Consider the following 23,877-nt stretch of genomic DNA (forward strand, 5'->3'; position numbering starts at 1 on the left):
TTCAAATGCCTAATTTAATTCTCATACAATATGTTTAAATTTTAGGTTCTTTCACACTTGCCTTCTGGACTTATCCTGGGGAGAAGGATGGATTCTTGTGTTAGTTGATTCCACCACTGAGCCCAATTTAACACAACTCTGTGGTCCTGTTTGTTAAATTTATCTTTAGGATCATGTTTCAGGAGTGAGTCCAAAGCAGATTTGTGCTTGAAAAAATCCTGTTCCTTCATCCTATACCTGAAACAGTGGTATAAATTTTTTTTAATTTTGGAGGGAAAATCTGCTCATGAACTTTAACTCTTTTAGGAAACACATAATTCAATACTATCATTTTTGTATTTATTATCTTAAAAATATGTATGTAATTATACAAATATTGAAATGAGAGGAAATTCCCTGAGTCCCTTCTGGATGATACAAGTTTTATCTTCATAGAGAATGTAAGCTCAGTTCCACACAAAAAACCTGTGCTCACTAACAATTATAAACAATGTCCACAATATTTTTTCCATATTATCGAAAGCACGCTAATAAGACTACCTGGCAAAGGACTGGATCTGCACATTTTCTTGAAAATGTCCTGAATAAAACTTCTCAACTTGATGCACGAAGTCTATAGTTCTCTTTTCATTTTCAGAAAAATAATTTTTTTCTTTTAAAATTTCAACCTTGAATAAAAAGTAATTAAGCAGTGACCTCACAAAAATCAATCACAATTGCAAAACAAATGTCATGAGATTAAATGCCATTTAAGAATTGTATTTTGAATTTTTGAAGTGTATATATATTCAAATTTTCTTTTACCGCAAATGCAAAATGATCATTAAAAATAAAAGGAATTCTAATAGTTTTACTTACTAGACATTAGTCGAATATTAAAATAATTCATTTTGAATTTTCACCAAGGTTTACTAGAAGATGTAAACTACATAGCCTCACCTTTACCTACCAAAAAGTCCCGTATATCTTTATCACTTGTATAGAAGCAGATCTTGAGCAACTGGTCTTTTACATCAAAGCCCTGTAATAAACAGAAAAATTGAAAAACCTTTACATTTTGTAAAAGGACTATTTTAAACATAAATATATGTTGGATAAAGAAATACTCTATTACAGACATGTACCCTGTTAGAATTCTACAGCTTTTCTGCTCTTGTGAACACTCATACTCTAGATTTACCTTACGTATACACTGCCTATCCCTAAAGTCCTTAGCCACTTTGCCAGAACAAAGGCAGCAGATAGAACAATTTAAGGTAATGCTAGGCTACCATGACCAAAACTGCAGGTATCAGCTATAATGATTCACTTGAAAACAAAAGTCAACGCAAATCACAATGCTTGCATGGTTTCACTCTGTACCTCTAGAAAGTTACCATGGACAAGCCACGACCATGCAGATTAGGGCCAGGTCTCAGCTTAGTCCAGGAGGCCTACCTCCGGGACTTCCCCTTCTCAAATGAAGTAAAACCACAGAGCACGAAGTAAAAGTATAAGCCATTAGCTCAAATGGAGACGTAAGGGGTCACACGAACAACCCAGAATGTTTCCCAACAAACGAGGTTCTGTGCACACTTTGACATGTGTGAAGCCTTCTAGGAGAAGCACTGTCTCCTTCTAGTCAAAGTGCCAAGTATAACAGAGAATAAATGATGGAAACTCCCAATAAAAAAATTTCTTCAAAAAAGTTCTCAGTACCAAAGAACATTTCTGACTATTTCCCAGTAAAGGCTATATAAATTTCTTAGTTTCTGACACAACTATGAATACAAATCAATTTTTATATCAACCAGAAATTGCATTCAATATAGAGAACTTTTCTTCCATTAGAGACTTTAAGATCAGACAGTTTATGCAACTCACCATGTTCTTCAAAAGTTCAGAGGCTTCCTTTATGTTGTTCTTTTTCAAATTGTCAAATACCAAATTTAGGCCTATTCTAATCAGCTCCTCAAGTCTTTGAGCAGAATGACTGTTAATCCTGAAGAAAGCCTGTGCCTCTGGTATTCTGTTGTTCAAAATAGCATCGGCAATAACGTCCTAAGAAAATGAGGAAACATATTTGCCTTTTAAGTTCCTTTTTATTTCCTTATTATGATTATCAACATGGGACTTATATATTTATTGAGCACCTAATAGACTTTTATTGAAAATCAACCACTAGATTTGGTGCTTTGCACAGGAGAGATGAAGTTGACCAAAATACAGGCTATTAGACTAGTGGAAAATATACAAATAAAGTACTGAGTATAGTCTTGTATGATAAAGGCGACGATGCAGGTATCCCAGGGTGCTAGAGAGGAGGGTCCAGAAGAGGAGCATCTAAATAAAACAGGTAACAACAAAAGAAAAGTCTTCCTAGTAGAGAGGACTAATGAGGTGAAATTTAAAAGGCAAGTAAGCATTACATACATATATTGAGGAAACAGGACAAGGGTCCCAAAAAGAGGGAATATATACCGAGGTATAAAGGCAAGAAACAGTATCACTCTTCAGGAAACTCCAAATTACTCAATTTAACTGGAGAAAAAACTGGACATAGTAGCAGATGAGATTTGAAAGAAAAGCAGAGGTTCCATCATGAAGGGTGTTATATGTAGGAGATGGATTGTATCCTGAAATTTATGTGGAAACACTGAAAGATCTTAACAGCTAAGGGTGACATAACCAGATACATATTTTAGGAAGAATGTTCAGGTAGCAATGTGGAGAATAGACTACAAGGGATTCAAGCTCAAGACAGTAAGGCATTAGAAGGTTACAGCAAAAATCCTAGTAAGAAGGAATAAAGACCTACACTGAAGACCTATACCCTAGACAGAAGAGGGACTTTTTTTTTTTTTTTTTTTGAGAGTGCACACGTGCACAAGTTGGGAAGGGACAAAGAGAGAGGGAGAGAGAAAGAATCCCAGGCAGGTTCCACCCCATTAGTACAAATCCCAATGCCAGGCTCAAACTCACAAACCAGGAGATCATGACCTGAGTTGAAGTTGGATACTTTACCAACTGAGTCACCCAGGTGGCCCAAATAGGGGCATTCTTAACCCGGGGCTTTCAAGGAGTAGGTAAATCCCATGAAGCCTTATGCAAAATTGTATGCATGTGTACATGCACACAATCGCATGTATATTTTTGGAGACAGAGTCCACAGCTTTCATCAAAATACGCTATAACCTTTCAAAAAGTTAAAAATCAATTATTTTGAGCAAAAAGACCAGAGGACGAGGGATGGTACCTTGGAGCATATTAAAGGGTGAAAAATAGGAAGTGAAACCTGCAAAGGAGACTGTAAAAGAGAAGCCAAAAACAGTAGAGGGAAAATCAATCAACTTTCGGATAGAGAATAAGAGATACAGAAAAAGCAGTCACACCAGCTACTTCCCTGTTCCTCCACCCCAAGAACAGCAGTCCTGCAAACCTGACAGTATGTCAAACTTATCACTTTCACTCTCTACTGAGTTTGATCATCTATCTGGGTTAAGCTATTTTGGTCCTTGTCTTTCCAAAGCCAATACTCGACAGGTGGGTGGAGGGATTCTTCCAGTCCCCAGTCATAAAGAGGGCAGCAGCACAGTTTGGTTGTACTAACTTCTATAAAAAGAAAGTCAAGGGGCGCCTGGGTGTCTCAGTCGGTTAAGCGGCCGACTTCGGCTCAGGTCATGATCTCGCGGTCTGTGAGTTCGAGCCCTGCGTCGGTCTCTGTGCTGACAGCTCAGAGCCTGGAGCCTGCTTCGGATTCTGTGTCTCCCTCTCTCTCTGACCCTCCCCTGTTCATGCTCTGTCTCTGTCTCAAAAATAAATAAACATTAAAAAAAAATTAAAAAAAAGTCAAGCAGGTGAGCTAGAAAATTTAACTGGCAAGATATCTTAACTGGAATCTGAGATAGGACTCAAACTGAGTATATGTCCAAGAAATAATGCCATAAAATAAAAGTTTCCTAAGATCAAACTACCAGCAGCAATGCGATTTACCCAAAGGTCAGGCAGAATGCTTAACTCCAAAGTGCCAGGCCCTAGCCATTGAAGAAATATCGTGAAGAGTGTGCCACTTCACATAGGTTTGGGGTTAGGTGCTTGTCACTGGATCTAAGTGGGCAGATCTGGCATTAAGAATTCAGAGGGAACCTCTCTGTGTTCTCAATTACATACACAAGCTTGTAGACATAAATTTGAAGTCATGCCCAGAGATCTCCAAATCTATAAAACCTAAACTCCAAATGTATAAAACCTTGCTAAAGATTCTGAATCACAAATGTACAGATTCTAAATTCTGGTTTTCAAATTGTTTTCTCAGATCCTCTAAATCTGGCAAATAAAAGAAGTAGTAATTACTCATATTTACCTCAACACTGAGTTTCTTCCATATATCGCTTTCTCTTACTTTGGGGACATTTTCATTTACATCATATTCATCTACGGTATCTATTATCTTCCAAGGAAACTTTATCATGAAGGTTCGAAGTTCATTAATGTAGCTGGTCAAAATGTTCACTCCCTGCTGTAGATGTTCATCTAGTTCTGTGGAAAACACCAATTTGCCAATTTCATATATATAAAAATGTACGTGTGCATATACATATAGAGAGAGCAAGAACTAGAGAAAAGGAATAAACCCTAAGCTGTTATAAAGAATTCTAGAAAAATGCCAAAAATTAAACTCGGTGTTTTCAAATTTCAAACAAAAAAATCTGAGCTTCTTCGTATTTACCAGTAGCTCTGTGTTTTAACATAACCCTTTTCACAATAATTAGTCCTTTCTGTCAACTTGGCCAGTATTGGAACCTATTTCAATCAATTATATACACTGACTCTTCTCAGTTTTAGGAAATAGCAGTCTCTTGGCTTATATTTTCCCAGTGGCAATAGGACCACTGGGATCTCTGTCCTGACACACGGATAGGGCAGTTGCACCCCTCTTTGCTGCTATCTTACCTTCATTGTGAAGAAAAAGCTCCTTTATTTGTTTGTTAAGAAAAGACAATGTAAGATTAAGCAACTGTTCTGAAAAGTGTTTGCTTTGGGTTTCAGAATCACTTTCTCTAATTGCTGAGCAAAGTAAATCCAAGGCTGGTGTCAGCTTTTCCACATCTGAGAAAGAACAAAAGAAATTAACATGAACACCAGTATTCTTCTAATAAAACTAACATAATCAAAAATATGTTAAAATTTTTTAGGAACATAACAGATGTATGTCTATTGGACTACCTGATATAGAGGACAGTGCAGTATGAATGGATACTATGAAAGACACATAATACAAATATATTTCTTTTTATTTGAGAGAGAGGGAGTGCATGCGTGCACTCATGCAGCAGAGGAAGGATGGGGGTTGGGGGGGGCAAGGAGATAGATGGGGGGGAGGGAGAGAGAGGGAGGGAGAGAGAGGCAGGGAGAGAGAGAAAAGAATGAATCCTAAGCGGGCTCCACACCCAGCTTAGAATTCAACTCAGGGCTCAATCCCACAACGCTGGGATCATGAGCTGAGCCAAAATCAAGAGTTGGATGCTCAGCCTACTAAGCCACCCAGGCACCCCACAAATATATTTTATTTGAAATAAAAATTCTTCCACAGCTCAACGGGTAACTTGGAAACAAGCTTGTTTGACTGTATTACTGAGCAAAAACAAAGCTGAAGCACAAATACCCTTCTGTTTTGACATGTATTTGGAGATAGGTAGGAAGACACTGCTTATTTTAAGAACTGACCTTCCCTTAAGGCCTGGTCATGGAAGTGTAAACAATGTAAATGAATCCACCATTATCAGTTGTCATATCGTATCTATGTCATTCTGAGATCACACATTTACCAGCCAGTATACTAGGGAAGGGTTGCTATATCACAGTTACATTTGAGTTCTTGGCAGGCAGGAATGAGAAAGAGGAATCTGCAACAAATTATACATCCTATTTAGAACAAATCAGTAGCATTCCCTTAAATAACAGGTTACAAGAGAAAGATATTGCCTGGAACGTTATCCTTTTTCACTTTGGTTCATTTTTAGTTTTTGTTTGTGATTTACATAGTTGTCTGATTCATCTGCTTATAGTATAATCCTGCCACAAAGTATTAAAACACAAGATAACTATTATTCCTTCAACATCTGCATTTTTCAAGTTTTATACCCTACTACATCCCTATTATGTCAGCAGTTCTTGAACAAAAAACAGTAAGTGGGTAAAACTCATCTAAACACACAGATTTTAGGGTGCCTGGGTGGCTCAGTGGGTTAGGCATCCGACTTTGGCTCAGGTCATGATCTTGCAGTCCATAAGTTCGAGCCCTACATCGGGCTCTGTGCTGACAGCTCAGAGCCTGGAGCCTGCTTCAGATCCTGTGTCTCCCTGTCTCTCTGCCCCTTCCCCACTCATGCTCTGTCTCTGGGTCTCAAAAAATGAATAAATTTTTAAAAATAAAAATAAAAACGCAGATGTCTAGAACTGTATAATGGTGGTAGAGGGGAAGGAGATAATGAGGGAGGAGAAAAACACATTCATGTGCCAATACATTAATGTGCAGGGAATGTGGTTCAACTCTTTGCACTTAAAAACAACTTCCCCAGGGAAGCTGATTATAATGGTATTTCCAGAAAACTTCCTTTGCCCCCAGAAAAGGATCTGAAAAGCCCAATCCAAACTTTTGAACACTACATTTATGAGATGCAGTAAATGATGATCAAAGCAGTCAGAGGGAGAAGGATAAACATGTCTTCCATTCAGCTAGTTTGTAGCATAGCCTCTTTGGCTGCTGGTGGATCAGTAAAAACCACTCAAGTACCAGAAGTGCTTTGAAGGATAGGGGTAGAAAAGTACCGAGCATATTACCTTTCTTTATCAGTAACAGGGCTTCCTGGCTAGGAAAATTTTCTAAACGGTAAAATGACTCCAGGATAGATCTCCTTCTCCATCATTAAATGTGGCAGAATTAAAAAAAAAAAAATTTTTTACAAGTAGGTATAGTGAAAACAAAATTAAAAGGCAGAGAACACAAAAGGATGAAGACGATGCTATAGGTTCAACAGTACTCTATAAGGTTAGAAACCTGCTAACTTTCAAAGCCCTAGCAAAATACCACTTTAAAATTTTTTATTTTTATTCTTAAGTAATCTCTATATTCAACATAGGGCTCCAACTCACAACTGCAAGATGGAGAGTTGTAGGCTCTACTGACTGAGCCAGCCGGGCACCCCAAAACACCACTCTTGTTTAGAAATCACTTATTCATCATATGATCACATGTTGAATCCTTTCTCTCCACATACTGAAAAATCCTACATTCGGCCTTTAAGCATTCCTCATTTCTTTGCCACTCTTGTAGCTGAGTATTTTGTTCCAGTAGATTCTGGTGTGGGTAACTGGAAGCTGCTGGCACAAGGCCTTGAATGTGGTGTTTGACACTGTTTGATAGTTTTCACTAATTGTGGTATGATAATTACTTTCTGCATGCTCAATGACTTGGCAATCTGGACTTCGTTTGAAACAATTACTGAATCCTATACATCTTTATGACTAGGCAACTGAACATTGTCATCTTAATAATAGTGAAAATGATTTTTTTTAATTTTTTAAACTTTTTAAAGTTTATTTTGAGAGAGAGAGAGAGAGAGAGAGAGAAAGCAGGGGGAGGGACAGAGAGAGACGGAGAGAATCCCAAGCATGCTCCCTGCCATCAGCACAGAGCCTGATGCAGGGCTCGAACCCACAAACTGTGAGATCAGGACTGGGGCCAAAATCAAGAGTTGGATGCTTAACTGAATGAACCACCCAGGCACCCCATGAACCTGAATCTTAAGTACTCCAATCACCTGGGCTGTAGGTGGTGTGATGGTGAACTTCCACTCTGATCTCTACCATTCCAGAAGTTTTTAGGCTGAAACTGATGGCTTCAATGCATACAGTAATGGTCTGTTGCCTGTCTATAGTTTTGGCATAAATCATACAGAAGCCACTGGAATAAGATCTTTCACATTGGCCCTTAAAGCACTGTCACATGGTTCTGTCCAAGACTTCAGACTTCCATCTACATCCTCTGGCTGGGGGTCACTTGCTTCTTTCCATAAATGATCAGACTTAAAATTTTGTTTCTTGGATCTAAAAATCTATTACCCAGGTGACTGTTCTGTAATGAAGACCCAATCTTCTACCTTCTATCTTCACAGGTATGAACTGACACATGTTATTCTAGGCAAACGCATGTGCTACCCCTTCCCTGAGGAGATCATCAATTAAGTAGTAGCCAGACATTGTTGAACACCTCATTAAATTCCCCTGGGGATGCATGAGTGATGAATTTAGCAGCTATGTGTACCTTCTCCTCATCCGACACCCAATCCTCGAAGTTGGGCATCTTGGGCTGCTTGGACAAGCAAAAAACAAGGCCAGCATCCTCCTCTCAAAAAGTTCACAAAAATTTTATGAAGTCTTACCTGCAAATGTTAGTGATTCTACTTACTATTAGTCATTGTTTACTGGTATTATTAGTAACCACCATTTTACTGACCACCTATGCTATATCTTAAGTATCAGGCTTGGTGTTTTATAAGTGCTATCTAATTTTTTTTTCATTTTCAACAATGCTGAGAGGTAGGTGCTGTAGCCGTTTTCCCATAGATGAGGAAACTGAGGTTAAGAGGGATTAAAATAGGGGCGCCTGGGTAGCGCAGTCGGTTAAGCATCTGACTTCAGCCAGGTCACGATCTCGCGGTCCGTGAGTTCGAGCCCTGCGTCAGGCTCTGGGCTGACGGCTCAGAGCCTGGAGTCTGTTTCCGATTCTGTGTCTCCCTCTCTTTCTGCCCCTCCCCCGTTCATGCTCTGTCTCTCTCTGTCCCAAAAATAAATAAATGTTGAAGAGGGATTAAAATAATTTGCCCATGCTAATTTGGTAAGTAAATGGCAGAGCCAAAACTTCAGCCTGTTTCCAAAACCATTCTCTTAAACATGCAGGTGAAAGCAGGAAGTGCAGGCTCCTGAAGCCTCCATTTGGCAGCTGTGGGCCCTAATAAAGGGATTCCTGTTTATCTCAGCATTGGCCCCACCTGCAGAATTGCAAGAGAATGATGAGAAACCTAAGATTGCCTTTGAGACAGCTGGTAAGCTATTCCCATGCTGGTTTCCAGACTCATCCCCACCATTTAGGGCAGAGCAGTGCAGGCGAGAGGGGAAGTGAATAGTAGAAGTGAATAATAGTAGAAGTGAATAATGACCAGACAATTGCTGAGGGAATTCCACTTACCACAAACCAGGCCTTTTTCTACAAATTCAAGCAGACTTAAAAAAAGAAATCAGATGGGTGCCTGGATAGCTCAGTTGGTTAAGCGTCTAATTTCTACTCAGTTCATGATTTTCCTGCTTGTTTTGTTCAAGCCCCACGTTGGGCTCTTGCTGACCGCTCAGAGCCTGGAGCCTGCTTCAAATTCTGTCTCTGTCTCTCTACCCCTCCCCTGCTCACACTCTCTCTTTCTCTCAAAATTAAACATTAAAAATTGGAAAAAAAAAAAAGAAATTGGAGTTAAAAAAAAAACAAGTTAGCAATGCAAAAGGAAAGGGCAAACTGGGCAAGCAAGATGAAAGAAAATGTTTTTTAAAAAAGAAAATTTCGAATCCACAGTGTCAGTGAGAACACTACATTGATGGAAAAAAAGCAGGCTGTTGTTTTCTCCATGTAACTAGAGTACAAGTTGATAAAACTTTTCTGGGGGACAATTTCTCAAAGCATTTAAGAATATAAATCATGTGTCTCTTTGACCTGGAAATTTCACATCTACACATTTATCCCAGTAATTGTACATATGTGAAATTATACACACACACACATACACACACACACAGCATTTATAGCACACTACCAACAATACTAAAAATTGGAATCAATCTAAATGCCTAATAGGAGTATGGTTGGGAAAATTATGGCATAGCCCACAGAATGAAATTCTATGCCACCACAATTAAAAGGAGATCTATTAACAAGAAAGAGATCTATACCAGCAAGAGACCAAAAAAAAAAAAGATTATAAAACTGTAAGTGTAAGGAAAAACATACTTTATTACCCTGTACCTCTAAGGAGAGGATGTGCATGGCTACCTGGTTGAAGAATAACAACTAGGTTTCCTGTTTATTAAACACGAAAGCCAAATCTTGAAAAGAAGCGTTGGTAAAGCAGCAAATAAGCAGAAGAGTTAACCTGAAAAATTTATATATAACAAGTCTCAATCCATAACTCAGGCATCACTAAATATCTCAGACAGTTGCAAGAGTGAGCAATTTTGCAAATGAATTTTGTTCTCTTTTGAATGAAATTCTCTTGAATTTGAAAGGCCATTTCTTCCTTGTATACTAAAAATACAAAGCATAGTACAGGATATGAACAATAAATAATCCACTTAGAATGAGAACATTTACAGATTCTTACAAGTCTCTCAAGAGTCCACGAAATACATAAAATGTCATGATTGACTTTTGACAAATCAGTCACCAAAAAGCACAATAATTTGAAAATGACTAAAAAGGTAAAATGATAAATACAAATGCAGAAGACTTTTCTACTTACTTTTTAAATATAAATGAGATGGAAAATGATCCAACTGATCAGGTACAGAAGATTTTGAGGATGGATTCAAAAGATTTTCTTTGCTCTTCAAAAAGAAATCTACTGTGTCCAGCTGACGATTTTCTATCCCAGCCTGAAACAGGAGAAAATCGGGAAAAGTTACAATAGGAAAAAATTAAGGATATAGATTTTTTTTTTCAACTTTATAACTTAACGTACTGAGACTGCAAGAGACACAAGGCGCTCTACCCTGCAGCAGTACCCCGGTTCTGGTGAGGATTCTGACAATGACTAATCATGCAATCTGCCCAAGTCTCCAACTTTGCTGAACATCAGTTTCTGCTTTGGTAGAAACAGGAGGTTAGATTAGAAAACACTTCCAGCTCTACCGTCTGTAATTCTAATTCCATTCAAAGCCAGGTTCTTGGGGACTATTATTACAGTTAATTTACAGTCCATTTGAATTAAAATGTTAAAGCATTTTATGATATAAACTTTATGAAATAAAGTTTACTGAAAAAGCAGGCTAAAGACAGACTCCCAAGGCGCCTGGATGGCTCAGTTGGTTGAGGGTTCAACTCTTGATTTCAGCTCAGGCCATGATCCCAGGGTGATGGGATCAAGCCCCATGTCGGGCCCTGCCCTGAGCATGGAGCCTGCTTAAGATTCTCATTCTCTCTCTCTCTCTCTCTCTCCCCCCCCCTTGTCCCTCTCCTCTGTTCATGCTCTCTTTATAAAAATAAAAAGATTTTTTTACTAAAAAAATAAAAACAGACTCCCATTTCTGATAAGGCATATTAAGGAAGCTTTCCATACAGTACACTTAAAAATCACAGATTAAAACACACACACACATACACACACACACACACACACACACACACACACACACACATTTAAATGCTCAGTTGAACTGCAAACAAAAAAATTTTCCCGGGATAACAATGAGGGGAAAGACAAATCCAGAAAACTGAATGCTCTAAAACCAACTGCTGTCTGAAAGATTCTGCAAATTTCTTTTTCTTTTTTTTCTAGCTAGTGTGCTTTTTCTTTTTTTCTTTTTCAATGTTTATTTATTTTTGAGAAAGAGAGAGAGCATATGCACAGCAGAGGCAGAGAAAGAATGGGAGACACAGAATCTGAAGCAGGCTGTAGGCTCTGAGCTGTCAGCACAGAGCCCAACATGGGGCTTGAACTCACAAACTGAGATCATGACCTGAGCCAAAGTCAGACACTTAACCAACTAAGCCACCCAGGCACCCCAATTCTGCAAATTTCTAACAGCCTAAAGCAGGGATTGGACAACTAAGACCCACCAACCAAATTTAGCCCTTGCCAGTTTTTGTAACTAAAGTTTTATGGGAACATAGCCACACCCATTCACCCATTCATTTACATATTGTCAATGGCTACAAATGGCACCTCTGGGTAGTTGCAATAGAATCCTACCAGCAAACCCTAAAATACTTGCTATCTGGCTCTCTGCAGAAAGTTTGCCACTCTTACCCTAAAGCACTGTGCTTAAGAATGACCCAGAGTAAGTTGCTAAACCCTACCCTCAGAGTTTCTGATTCATTAAGTCTGGGGTAGGGCTTGAAAATTTGCACTTCAATAAATCCCTAGGTGATGGTGATGCTGTTAGTCTGGAGACTAACTTTGAAGTTCTGGGTGTAACAGACCAGGCAGGTTGAGTGAGAGGTACTGGTAGAAGTTACACATCCAGGAAAAGAGGATAAACCTAGGGCTCATGACACTGTCCAAAAGTGGATGGACTAGAAAAACAAGTGCCTCCAAAGAGAGACCATAAAAAACTGTTTTTGGTCTGGGTGGTGGGAGGGAAAACTGAATTGTGTATGATTAAATAAGAGAATATTCTTGTTCTTAGAAGATATACGCCAAAGAACTTAAAAAGTTACAAAGTTAGTAACTTTTAAATAGTTTGGCAAAAATAAAAAGTACACAACCAGTCAAGACATATGTGGCAAAATGTTAACAGCTGGTGAATGATGAAGGGTAAATGGATGTTCATTTTACTATTTTATTCAATTTTTCTGTAAATTTGAAAATTCTCTAAATAACATTTTAAAACAATGACCAAATAGTAATTCTAGGAATAAAAAAATAAAAATTGAAATTAGATACTCGAAGGATGTGTTTAGAACAGATTAGACACAGCTGAAAAGAAAATTGGTGAGCTGGGAGATATAAAGAAATTATCCACAATGTAATAAACACTCATAAAGGTAAAAGAGAAATTGAGGAAAGTATGCAAATTATAATTACCTTTGATTGAACTACCACTGTGATGTCACAGGATGTGGGGGTAAAATGCACATTCAATGTTCAAGTACATGGAACAGTTATGAAAACTGAGTACTTACTAGGCTAGAAAGGAAGTCTCAACAAATTTTAAATAATTGGTATCAGATAGACCAGTATTTTTCCCATTAAAGACTATGATTCATTAGTGAGACATAAAATTGATCAAACTGCAGAACACTAAAAACACAAAGATCACAAAAGTAGCCTGAAGGGAGAAAAATAAACTATGCTCAAAGAAAACTGATTTCTCAATGACAATGGAATCCAGAATATAGGAGAAAGTGATCAGGAATGTTCTGAAGGAAAACTGCCTACCTAGAATTCCACACCTTCCAAAAATATCTTCCAAAAATGACAGCAAAACAGATGTTATTAGTTAGATAAAAACGGAGAATTCAGCACCAGTCAGATCCTCACTAAAAGAGATTCTTAATGATACACTCCAGGCAGAGTGAAGGCCTAAAATGGGAGAAGAAATGAAGAGCAAAGAAAATATATCATATCTGTGCAAAAAGAGAACTTTGAAGGGCACCTGGTTGGTGCAGTCAGTTAAGCATCTGACTTCGGCTCAGGGCATGATCTCACGGTTTTTGAGTTCGAGCCCCTTGTTGGGCTCTGTGCGGACAGCTCAGAGCCTGGAGCCTGCTTCAGATTCTGTGTCTCCCTCTTTCTCTGTTCCTTCCCCACTCATACTCGTTCTCTCTCTCTCTCAAAAATAAACATTAAAAAAAATTTTTTTTAAAGAAATGAACCTAAATACATAATAATGATGTCTACTTTGGTTTAAAAAAATAAAAACAATAGTAACTTAAGTAGGGAGAAAAAGTAAATAAAATTAAAGCATTCAATGGACCTGTATTATCAAGAAGGGTAAAGTTACTAACTTTAGTTTTGATCATGTAAATATGTACATTTCCTAGAATATCCTCTAAAAGAACATAAACTTAATATTTAATATCCAAACTACTAGAGGTCACAAGAGCTTCTACAGTGCTAGTGATGTTCTATCTTTTGCACTTGGTGGTGGTTACAAGACTTTCTGCTTTGTAATTATTTGTTAAACTGTATGTGTATTCTGTATACTTTTTTATACATGTTATATTTCACAATAAAAGTAAAATTGATTAATGTAGTTTACAGTAAATGAAAGGGGATGACTCATATGATTATATCAAGAGATTCAGAACAAGTATTCAATAAAATTTCAATACCCATTCATGATTTAAAAAACAAAACAACACCTGGGGTGCCTGGGTGGCTTAGTCAGTTAAACGTCAAACTCTTGGTTTCAGCTCAGGTCATGATCTCATGGTTTGGTGGATTTCAGCCCTGTGTCCAGCTCTACACTATCAGTGCAGAGATTCTCTGTCTCCCTCTCTCGCTGCACCCCCCAACTCACGCTGTCTCAGTCTCTCTCAAAATAAACTTAAAAAAAAAAAACTCATAGGAAAAAAAGAAAAGTCAATCTTATAAAGGTTTTCTTGATATACATGCGTGTGCACAGACTCATGTATATCAATATGGATAGATATTACAGGTATTCTTTTTTAAAATCAGGAATAAATAAGGATGCCCACTGTTACTTCTGAGTGATACTATGCTAGAGGTCCCAGCAACAAAATAAGGAAAAAAAGTTAGAAGAATAAGGATTTGAAGAGAAGAAACAAAACTGTATTATTCTGATGTTATTGTAGCTAAGTATATAAAAAGTTCAATAAAATCTAACAAATTATTAGGATAAGAAAACTTAGCAAATTCACTGGATACAAAACTCAGTATCTACCAGTTAAGAAACGAGAAGATATGAACAGACATTTTTCCAAAGAAGACATACAGATGGCTAACAGACACATGAAAAGATGCTCAACATCACTCATCAGGGAAATACAAATCAAACCCACAATGAGATACCACCTCACACCTGTCAGAATGGCTAACATTAACAACACAGGAAACAACATCTGTTGTTGTTGGCAAGGATGTGGAGAAAGGGGAACCTTCTTACACTATAGGTGGGAATGCAAACTGGTGCAGCCACTCTGGAGAATAGTATGGAGGTTCCTCAAAAGTTAAAAATAGAACTACCCTACAACCCAGCAATTACACTATTTACCCAAAGGATACAAAAATACAGATTTGAAAGGGCACATGCACCCCACTGTTTATAGCAGCATCATCAACAATAGCCAAACTACGGAAAGAGCCCAAATGTCCACTAACTGATGAATGGATAAAGAAAATGTGGCATACACACACACACACACACACACACACACACACACACATACATACACGCACACACACATATACATACAATGGAGTATTACTCAGCAATCAAAAAGAATGAAATCTTGCCATTTGCAACTATGTGGATGGAGCTATAGTGTATTATGCTAAGCAAAATAAGTCAGAGAAAGACAATACCAAGATTTCACTCTTATGTGGAACTTAAGAAACAAAATACATGAACATACAGGAAGGGGGAGGGAAGAGGAGAGAGGGAAACAAACCACAAGAGACTCTAACAATAGAACACAAACTGAGGGTTGATGGAGGGAGGTGAGTGGGAATGGGTTAAATGGGTGATGGGTATTAAGGAGGGCACTTGCTGGGATGCGCACTGGGTGTTATACCTAAGTGATGAATCACTAAATTCTACACCAGAAACCAACTTTACCATATATGTTAACATATAAATAAAAAGATTTAAATAAAAACTTGAAAAAAACCACTATATTAATGAAAATTATGGAAATCTCTGCACTCTCACCTATTTCCTGTAAGTCATGGAAATTGGAAACGTATTGATTTTCTCCAAGTAACATAAAAGGTACAGAAATAAAGAAACATTAACATATAAAAGCTCAATGTATTTCTTTATACTGGTAACACAATATAACTTAAAAATATACCATTTACAATATCAATATATAAAAGTTTTTAAATATATGTAAAGATATACTACATTTAAACATACAGTATTTACATATGTATACACATAAATTTAAATATAAGTACATCCAGACCAAAAATAAAGCTAACAAAAGATGTCAAGCTCTTAATGGAAAAATTGCACAAATGATAATGTTTCATTGAAAGACATTAATGAAGACATGAAAAAATGGGAAAAGAGACTATGTTTATGGATAGGAATATTAAATATCCTAAAGATGTCAATTCTTCCCAACTTGATATACAGATTTAACAGTTGGAAAGAGACAGATGGAAGAGGGTTAAGGAAGAAAGAATAATGAATACATCCTGAAAAATAATAAAGTGAGGGATTTACAATTAAGACTAGGTAGAATTGGCCCCGGATAGGCAAAGACCAATGTAACAAAATAGACCCCAGAAACAAACTCATGCATATATGGAGACCTGACACACAGAGATTTTGGGTAGTGGTAAAAGGAAGGAGTTTAGAAAAAAAATGGTTCTGAGACAAATGGTTATCAATACACAGGGGGTAGAAATAGGTCCCCACCTCACACCATGAATAAATACAAGTTCCAAATGATAAAGGACTTAAATGTGAAAATCATAATTTTAACACTTAGGGAAAAATACAAAAACATCTTTATGACTTCAGGATAGGAAAAGGCACAAATTACATGCAAAAAAGACTGATTAATATAAAAATACACTAAAATTTAGAACTACATTAAAGACCCCCACAGAACATAAAAAGTCAAGCCACGCATTAGAATATATTCACCCCACTTAGAAAAAAAGATTAGTATGTAGAATATATCCAACATACAAACTACAAACCAGTAAGAAAAAGATAAACGCCCCAAGAGACAAAAGACAAAAGACTTGAACAGTCACTTTACAAAAGAAATCCAAATGTCATATATTTATCAACCTGAATCATCAGGGAAATGCAAATTAAAACCCATTGTAATACCAGGTTAGCAAAATTTGAAAAATCTACAAATGCCAAGGGTTGGAAAAGACATACAACGAGAACTAACATACATTGCTGGTGAGAACATAAACTGATAAACCAACTTTGGAAAAGTAGAGTGTTTACTTAGTAAAGTTAAAGATGCACATGTCCCACGACCCAGCATTTCTACTACCACCAGGGAGAAACTCTTGCACACGCGCTACAGTAGATGTGTACTGCTTATAGTGACTTGTCCATAATAGCAAACAACTGGAAAAAACCTAAAGGTGGATAAGTAAAGATGTATTGATACAATGGGATCTTATATGGGAGTGAAACTGAATAAATTACAGTTATACAAATTAACACTGGATGAATCAGAAAATATTATGTTGATGTTTAGTGTTAAAAAACAGTCCCAAGGGGTGCCTAGGTGGCGCAGTGGGTTAAGCGTCCGACTTCAGCCAGGTCACGATCTCGCGGTCCGGGAGTTCGAGCCCCGCGTCAGGCTCTGGGCTGATGGCTCAGAGCCTGGAGCCTGTTTCCGATTCTGTGTCTCCCTCTCTCTCTGCCCCTCCCCCGTTCATGCTCTGTCTCTCTCTGTCCCAAAAATAAATAAACGTTGAAAAAAAAAATTAAAAAAAAAACAGTCCCAAAAGAATATATACCATGGTACCACTATATGCAAAATTCAACAATAGCCATAACTAAATAGCATTATTTGAAGATATATTTATGTGGACTATGATAAAGAAAAGCAAGGGCATGGCTAAAATTTTCAGAATGGTAGTTAACTCTGACACTGAGTGAGGTAAGAGAATAGGATGGAGAGGGGCACACATTCAAGAATGTTAATCCAGTTCTTGCTGGGATGGTGGATACAAGATATTTGCTTTATTATTGTTGTTGTTATCACTAAAATCATATATATTTACTCATTTGTATATGGAGTGAGACTAAGGCCAAAACAATGCCCCATTTACCATGCAATCCTTTATTATATGTTTCTAGGAATTTATCCATTTCTTCCAGAGTGCCCAATTTGTTGGCATATGATTTTTCATAATATTCTCTTACAACTGTCTGTATTTCTGTGGTGTTAGTTGTGATCTCTTACATACCATGCAATCCTAATTAAAGTCACACATAGGCATGAACACTATATAAGGACAGAGGCTCAGCAGTCATGCTGCCTAGGTTCAAATCCTGGCTAACTATCACCATTCATGTAATATTGGAAAACACTATTCACGTATATCTGAATTAGATTTCCTAACCTGTGTTCCCTCATGAATAAAATGGGATTAATAACAGTATTTACCTTCAGGGTTGATAAGAATGTTAATGAAATTACACATTATTAACATTAATATTTAAGAAAAATAACCACAAGGAAATAAGTATGATTACTTCTGGATAATGGATTTATAGGTGACAAATTTTCTTTTTTCCCTATTACTCAAATTTTCTCCATGATATTTTGTAGTGTATAAAAATAAGTTCTTCAACAAATGGTGCTGGAAGAAATGCGTATCCACATACAAAAGAATGAAACTGAATCCCTTGCTAATACAAAAATTAATCACAATGCATCACAGACCTAAACGTAAGAGCTAAAATGATAAAACTCTTATGAAACCCCATTGCCTCAGTTTAGGCAATGATTTCTTAGATATGAACCAAAAGCACTAGAGATTAAAAAAAGTAAATTGACTATCAAAATTAAAAACCTTTGTATTTCAAAGGACATCATTGAGAAGGTAAAAAGAAAACCCACAGAATGGGAGAAAATATTTGAAAGTCATCAGATTCTAGTACCCAGAAAATATAAAGAAATTTTAGAACTCAACGACAGAAAAAAATTTTTAAATGGACAAAGCTTTAAATAGACATTTCTCCAAAGACATATACAAATGGAAAATGAGCAAATGAAAACATGTTCAACATCATTACTCATTGAGAAAATGCAAATCAAAACCACAACGAGGGGTCCCTGGCTGGCTCAGTAGGTAGAGCATGTGACTCTCAATTTTGGGGTCATGGATTCAAGCCCCACAGTGAGCATAGAGATTACTTAAAAAAAACAAAACAAAACAAAACACAATGACTTAATTTTGACTTTACAACTACTAGGATGGTTATAATAAAAGGTGGACAATAACAAGTGTTGGTGAGGATGTGGAGCTCTTGGAACCCTCGTCACACACTGCTGGTGGGAATGTAAAAGTTACACACACAGTGTAACTGCTGTGAAAAACAATTTTGCGGTTCAAAAAGTTAAATGACCCAGTAATTCCACTGCTAGGTGTATATCCAAGAGAAATGAAAACATATGACACACAACTTGTACACCACTGTTCACAGGATTACTTACAATAGCTAAAAAGTGGAAACAACCCAATGTCCATCAACTGATGAATGGATAAACAAAATGTGGTACATCCATATAATGGAATATTATTCAGCCATACAAAAAAAGAAGTATTGATATATGCTACAACACTGATGACCCTTGAAAATATGCTATGTGAAAGAAGCCAGTCATAAAAGGCTACATATTTTATATTTCCATGTATAGGAAATGTCCAGAATAGGCAAATCCAGAGACAGAAGGCGTATCAGTGTTTGGGACTTAGCAGCCATGAGAATTGGTAAATGACTGCTAATGGATACAGAGTTTCTTTTTGAAGTAATGAAAATGTTTGGAATTACATAACAGTGATAGTTGTACAACCCTGAATACACTAAAAATCAGTGGACTGTACTCCTTAGATGGGTGAATTTTATGGTATGTGTGTTATACTTTAATAAAGCTGTCATTAAAAATACAAACTCACATACAACATTATTAACTTTTGGGGTCTGTGTGATCTACAGAAAAGTACCTTGACTTTGATTCTAGCTCCAGTTCTTGTTAGTATTGCTATGGGCCACTCACTCAACCATTCTGAGCCTAAGGTTTTTCATCTGTAAAATGAAATGAATAAAAACTATCCAGGGGCACCCGGGTGGCTCAGTTTAGTCCCAGACTCTGATTTCGGTTCAGGTCATGATCTCTCAGTTCGTGAGTTCAAGTCCCACATTGGGCTCCATGCTTATAGCGCAGAGCCTGCTTAGGATTCTCTCCCCTCCTCCTCTGGTGTCTCTCTCTCTCTCTCTCTCAAAATAAATAATAAACTTACAAAAAAAAAAAAAAAAAAAGACTATCCAAATCATCTCATGTTATTTTAAGACAAAACTAGATAATGCATATAAAAAAGTGTGAACTACAAAATGCTGTACAAATTTTTCAGGTTATGTTGCTTCCATAGTTTGATTAGAAGAGTAGGGACCATAAGGTAGAAATAAAAGGTCACTTTTGTTTGTGATTTCCATAGCTTGCTTTTACTTCATTTAGTCTTACCATCTTATTGTTGCCTCCATTTTTTGCAACTTTTTTTTAGTTTTTACTATAATTTTTTATCTTTTAAGACCAAAAAGGGTAAGCAGAATTCCTAAGCAGAATTAGTGTATTGAAATAACCAGAACTAAGCAAATGGTTGGGTAAAGACTATAGCTCTTTTTGCTGCTAGGTTAAATGAATTCTCCCAAATCTTCAGTCAAGTAAGAGTCCATGACAGAAAATAATCAAGCAAAGTCATGTAGACATTTAATATTGTTACCTCCAGTGCATGGATGGGGATTGAGCATCTCCCCCATCCATTGAGATGGCAAAGAGAGTCCACAGTACTGGCACTTCCATGGATCATTAGTCTATTTAAAAACTCCTCCTGAGTCAATCCAAACAAAATCAGAGAGAGTCCATTTTCTGCAGGAAAAATAAAAGTTACCTTAAATAAATTAAGGTATTTATTACCTTATTATGGTATTACCTAATTACCTTATTACCTAATTAAGGTATTTATTACCTTATATATTACATCTAATTATGCAATACTTCAGTGCTATAATTACAAATATATGTATTTGGCACCAGGTACTACTATGACCATGATTAATCCTACATGATTTTTTAATGTTTTTAAAAAAGAGTTTTATTTTTTCAACAACGGACCACAGGGCAAATTCTCATAAGAACAACACATCCTATGAAATAATAATAAATCTCACTTTTCTCCTTTACATTATCCACACAATCAATGCCTGGAATTTTTAACTATTTACAGAGATGTCATATATCCGATTCACTAAGGTAAAACCAATAGCACGCTCATGACACACAGAAATATAGGATTTCCAAATCTGGGGTATTAAAAAAAAAACACACACATAGTTCAATTGCATCACTCAATAGCTTTGTAGGAGGTTATGGCATAACTGCTGACTGAGAAATACCAAACGGGTAGTGAGACAAGTACAAGAAAAAACTAACAAGAAAACAGCCCATCTAAGAGAACCAAAATTCAGCCTCAACCCATAAATTACTACGGAGGAATGCAGGGCTAGTGTTGCCAGATCTAATAATTTTTCAATAACAGCTAGAAATCCTCTAACTTTATGTGTTTATAATACAGTCTTCTTTAAAAGCCTAGATAGTGCAAGCCCAATAGAATGAATCTGCGGTGCACATATATATGGCCCAGAAGCAGCCAGCTTACTACTGTTGCTTGCACAGACAAATCAAGAGGAGACTCCCTGGGATAAAACCAACCTTTACTACTCTGACACTTCTCTGACTTTAGCGTCAGAGCACTGAGCTGAGCAAAAATAACCTTAATTAAAAATCAAATAGATGAGACAACAGTACCAAGAGTAACACCAAGTTTCCCCATGAAAGACTACCACTTAGAGGACAGTGTAGGCACTAACATCACCTGAGCATAAGTAAAATATGTTAAGAAAGCACACCTCTCAGGGCACCTGGGTGGCTCAGTCGGTTGAGCGTCCAACTTCGGCTCAGGTCATAATCTCGTAGTTCATGGGTTCAAGCCCCGCATCGGACTCTGCTGACAGCTCAGAGCCTGAAGCCTGCTTCAGATTCTGTGTTTCCCACTCTCTCTGCCCCTCCCCCACTCATGCTCACTCGCTCTCTCTCAAAAACAAATAAACATTAAAAAAATTTTTAAAAAAAGCAAGCACACCTCTTAGCAATGGGTTTCAACCTAACACGAGTTATTCTCACCTGTCAAAACAAGGCAGAGTTGCTGGTCTCCACAACTGTCTATAGGAATACACTTTTGGCCAAGGGAAAAGCACTGCAGGCCCTGGGTCTCCAAATCCCAAAGGACAATGGTGCAGCCCGTCCTTTCCACTGTCCAAGTAAACAGTGCACTGAATCCTGTCACAGACATACATTTAAGCTCAATAGGTTCCTCTTGTTCATGAATGTGCATTGTTTTCCATGATCTTCCTGGATCCCTGGTCTTGGCATGATCTTTCTGTGGAAAATTATACTGGTTGTGCATTATGTCTGGTGGAATGAAGGCCCAGCCTGGCATACTGGTACTGGGGTTACCAGATTCAGGAGACTCCAAATGCAAAATATTCTGGAACCACGGAGCACAATAGGAAACCTCCAGGTTGGAACTCTTTATTGTTTCATTCAATGATGATAGCTGGGCTTTCCAAGACCTGGAAGACAGGGTAGAACTCACACCTGTTACAGTGAAAGGCACTACATAAAACACTATATCATGAAGAAGATGCATTAAAAAAAAAAGTGTTTACTTCTGTAAAGCCCTTTAGTAAAAAGGTAGAGTATGACCAAAAAAAAAAAAAAAAAAGGAATAAAGTAAACCCAAGAGGGAAGTTTCTGTACCTATCAACTTGAAAGGAAAACTTGGTCAGTTTCATGTTGTAGTCAGAATTAACAGGATCATCTTCATCTATCCCCTTAGGGCCTTCAACAGGCATGTCTTCTTGAGTTCTTTCACATAGTAGGTGTCCTGGGTGTTGCCTACATTTTAAAATGATAGCCATGGTCAACAATGATGATTGAATCCAAATCTGTGTTACTACTGTTAAATATTGAGGGGAAGGGGGTGTCACACAGAAGGAACAGTATAGACAGGTTTTTTGAACAGGACTCCTTCTCTCCATTGTTTATAACAGAATGATAAAGTCAGCCCTAAGAATTTGACCCATTTGTAACCATGTGTGGTAATGGAAGTTAACTAGATTTATTGTGGTGTTCACTTCACAACATATACATATATTGAATCATTATGTTGTACACCTGAAACTAATACAATGTTGCGTGCCAATTATATCTCAATCAAGAAAAAAGAATTGGACATTTATAGGCAGTTAGCTTTATAAAGAAATAAGAACACTTACCATCTATGATAATGCAGATGTTGTGATTAAAACTTTAAAATATTTTGTTTATTTTTGAGAGAGAGAAAGAGACAGAGCGCGAGGGGGGAGGGGCAGAGGGAGAAGGAGACACAGAATCCGAAGCAGGCTCCAGGCTCTGAGCTGTCAGCACAGAGCCCAACATGGGGCTTGAGCCCAGAAGCCGTGAAGACATTTAACTGACTGAGTCACCCAAGTGCCCATAAAACTTTATATAAACTAAGCCTTTCAAAAACCCTATGAGGTAAACATACCCCCATTTTATAGATATGGAAACAAAGGCCCAGAGAAACAGTGGAGCTGTAACCAGGTCAATGTGACCATAAAGCCCAGGCTTTTAACCGTTCACAATACTGTCACCACAAAGTAAGATGTAGGCTGAGATCAGGGGAATGCATACCAACTAGAAAGACAAAATGTAAGTGCAGGTGTAGGTGGAAGAGTATTTGCAGAAAGAGGGTTTTTCTTTTTGTTTTGAGAAACAAAAAAAAGGCAAAGGTAGCTAAAGCATAGTGAATGAGAAGCAAGGTGGCCGGAGATGAGACTGGAGAGGTTGGCAGGAGGCAGATGGTGCAAGACTCTATGGGCTACTAAGGATTTTTAGTTTTATCTTGTGGGGTAGGGAAGCTAAGTAAGGGTTTTAACTAAGAAAAGCAGTATGATCAGATATAGAAGAGTAGCTGGGGGAGAAAGAGTGGCACTTAAACCTTGAGCACTTACACTGCTATTAACCCTTTCAACAATTTGAAGATAATATGTTAACATCAAGGATTGATTTTTAAAAAGCTAGAAAAGGCAGGGGACAGGGAGAAAAGACGATGCATGGAG

The 23,877-nt window shown here is 37.4% G+C and overlaps 1 protein-coding gene and 1 pseudogene across 1 annotated transcript in view; both read right to left on the reverse strand.

The window, feature by feature from the left end:
- SPG11 (SPG11 vesicle trafficking associated, spatacsin) overlaps positions 1 to 23,877 on the reverse strand; it is an 88,038-nt gene that overhangs the window by 51,536 nt on the left and 12,625 nt on the right. Inside the window, exons 5-14 of the mRNA XM_025920087.2 lie at positions 22,514 to 22,651; positions 21,878 to 22,326; positions 20,418 to 20,563; positions 10,545 to 10,677; positions 4,933 to 5,088; positions 4,343 to 4,518; positions 1,864 to 2,040; positions 950 to 1,021; positions 541 to 668; positions 62 to 237 (exon numbers count right to left, since the gene is read on the reverse strand). Of these exons, the coding sequence (XP_025775872.2) occupies positions 62 to 237; positions 541 to 668; positions 950 to 1,021; positions 1,864 to 2,040; positions 4,343 to 4,518; positions 4,933 to 5,088; positions 10,545 to 10,677; positions 20,418 to 20,563; positions 21,878 to 22,326; positions 22,514 to 22,651 (1,751 nt within the window). The remainder of the gene's footprint in view (positions 1 to 61; positions 238 to 540; positions 669 to 949; positions 1,022 to 1,863; positions 2,041 to 4,342; positions 4,519 to 4,932; positions 5,089 to 10,544; positions 10,678 to 20,417; positions 20,564 to 21,877; positions 22,327 to 22,513; positions 22,652 to 23,877) is intronic.
- On the reverse strand, positions 5,892 to 8,634 carry LOC112856503 (F-actin-capping protein subunit alpha-1-like; annotated as a pseudogene).

Source organism: Puma concolor, chromosome B3, assembly GCF_028749965.1.
Source record: "Puma concolor isolate L17-30 chromosome B3, mPumCon1.1.hap2, whole genome shotgun sequence".
NCBI classification, from domain to species: Eukaryota; Metazoa; Chordata; class Mammalia; order Carnivora; family Felidae; genus Puma; species Puma concolor.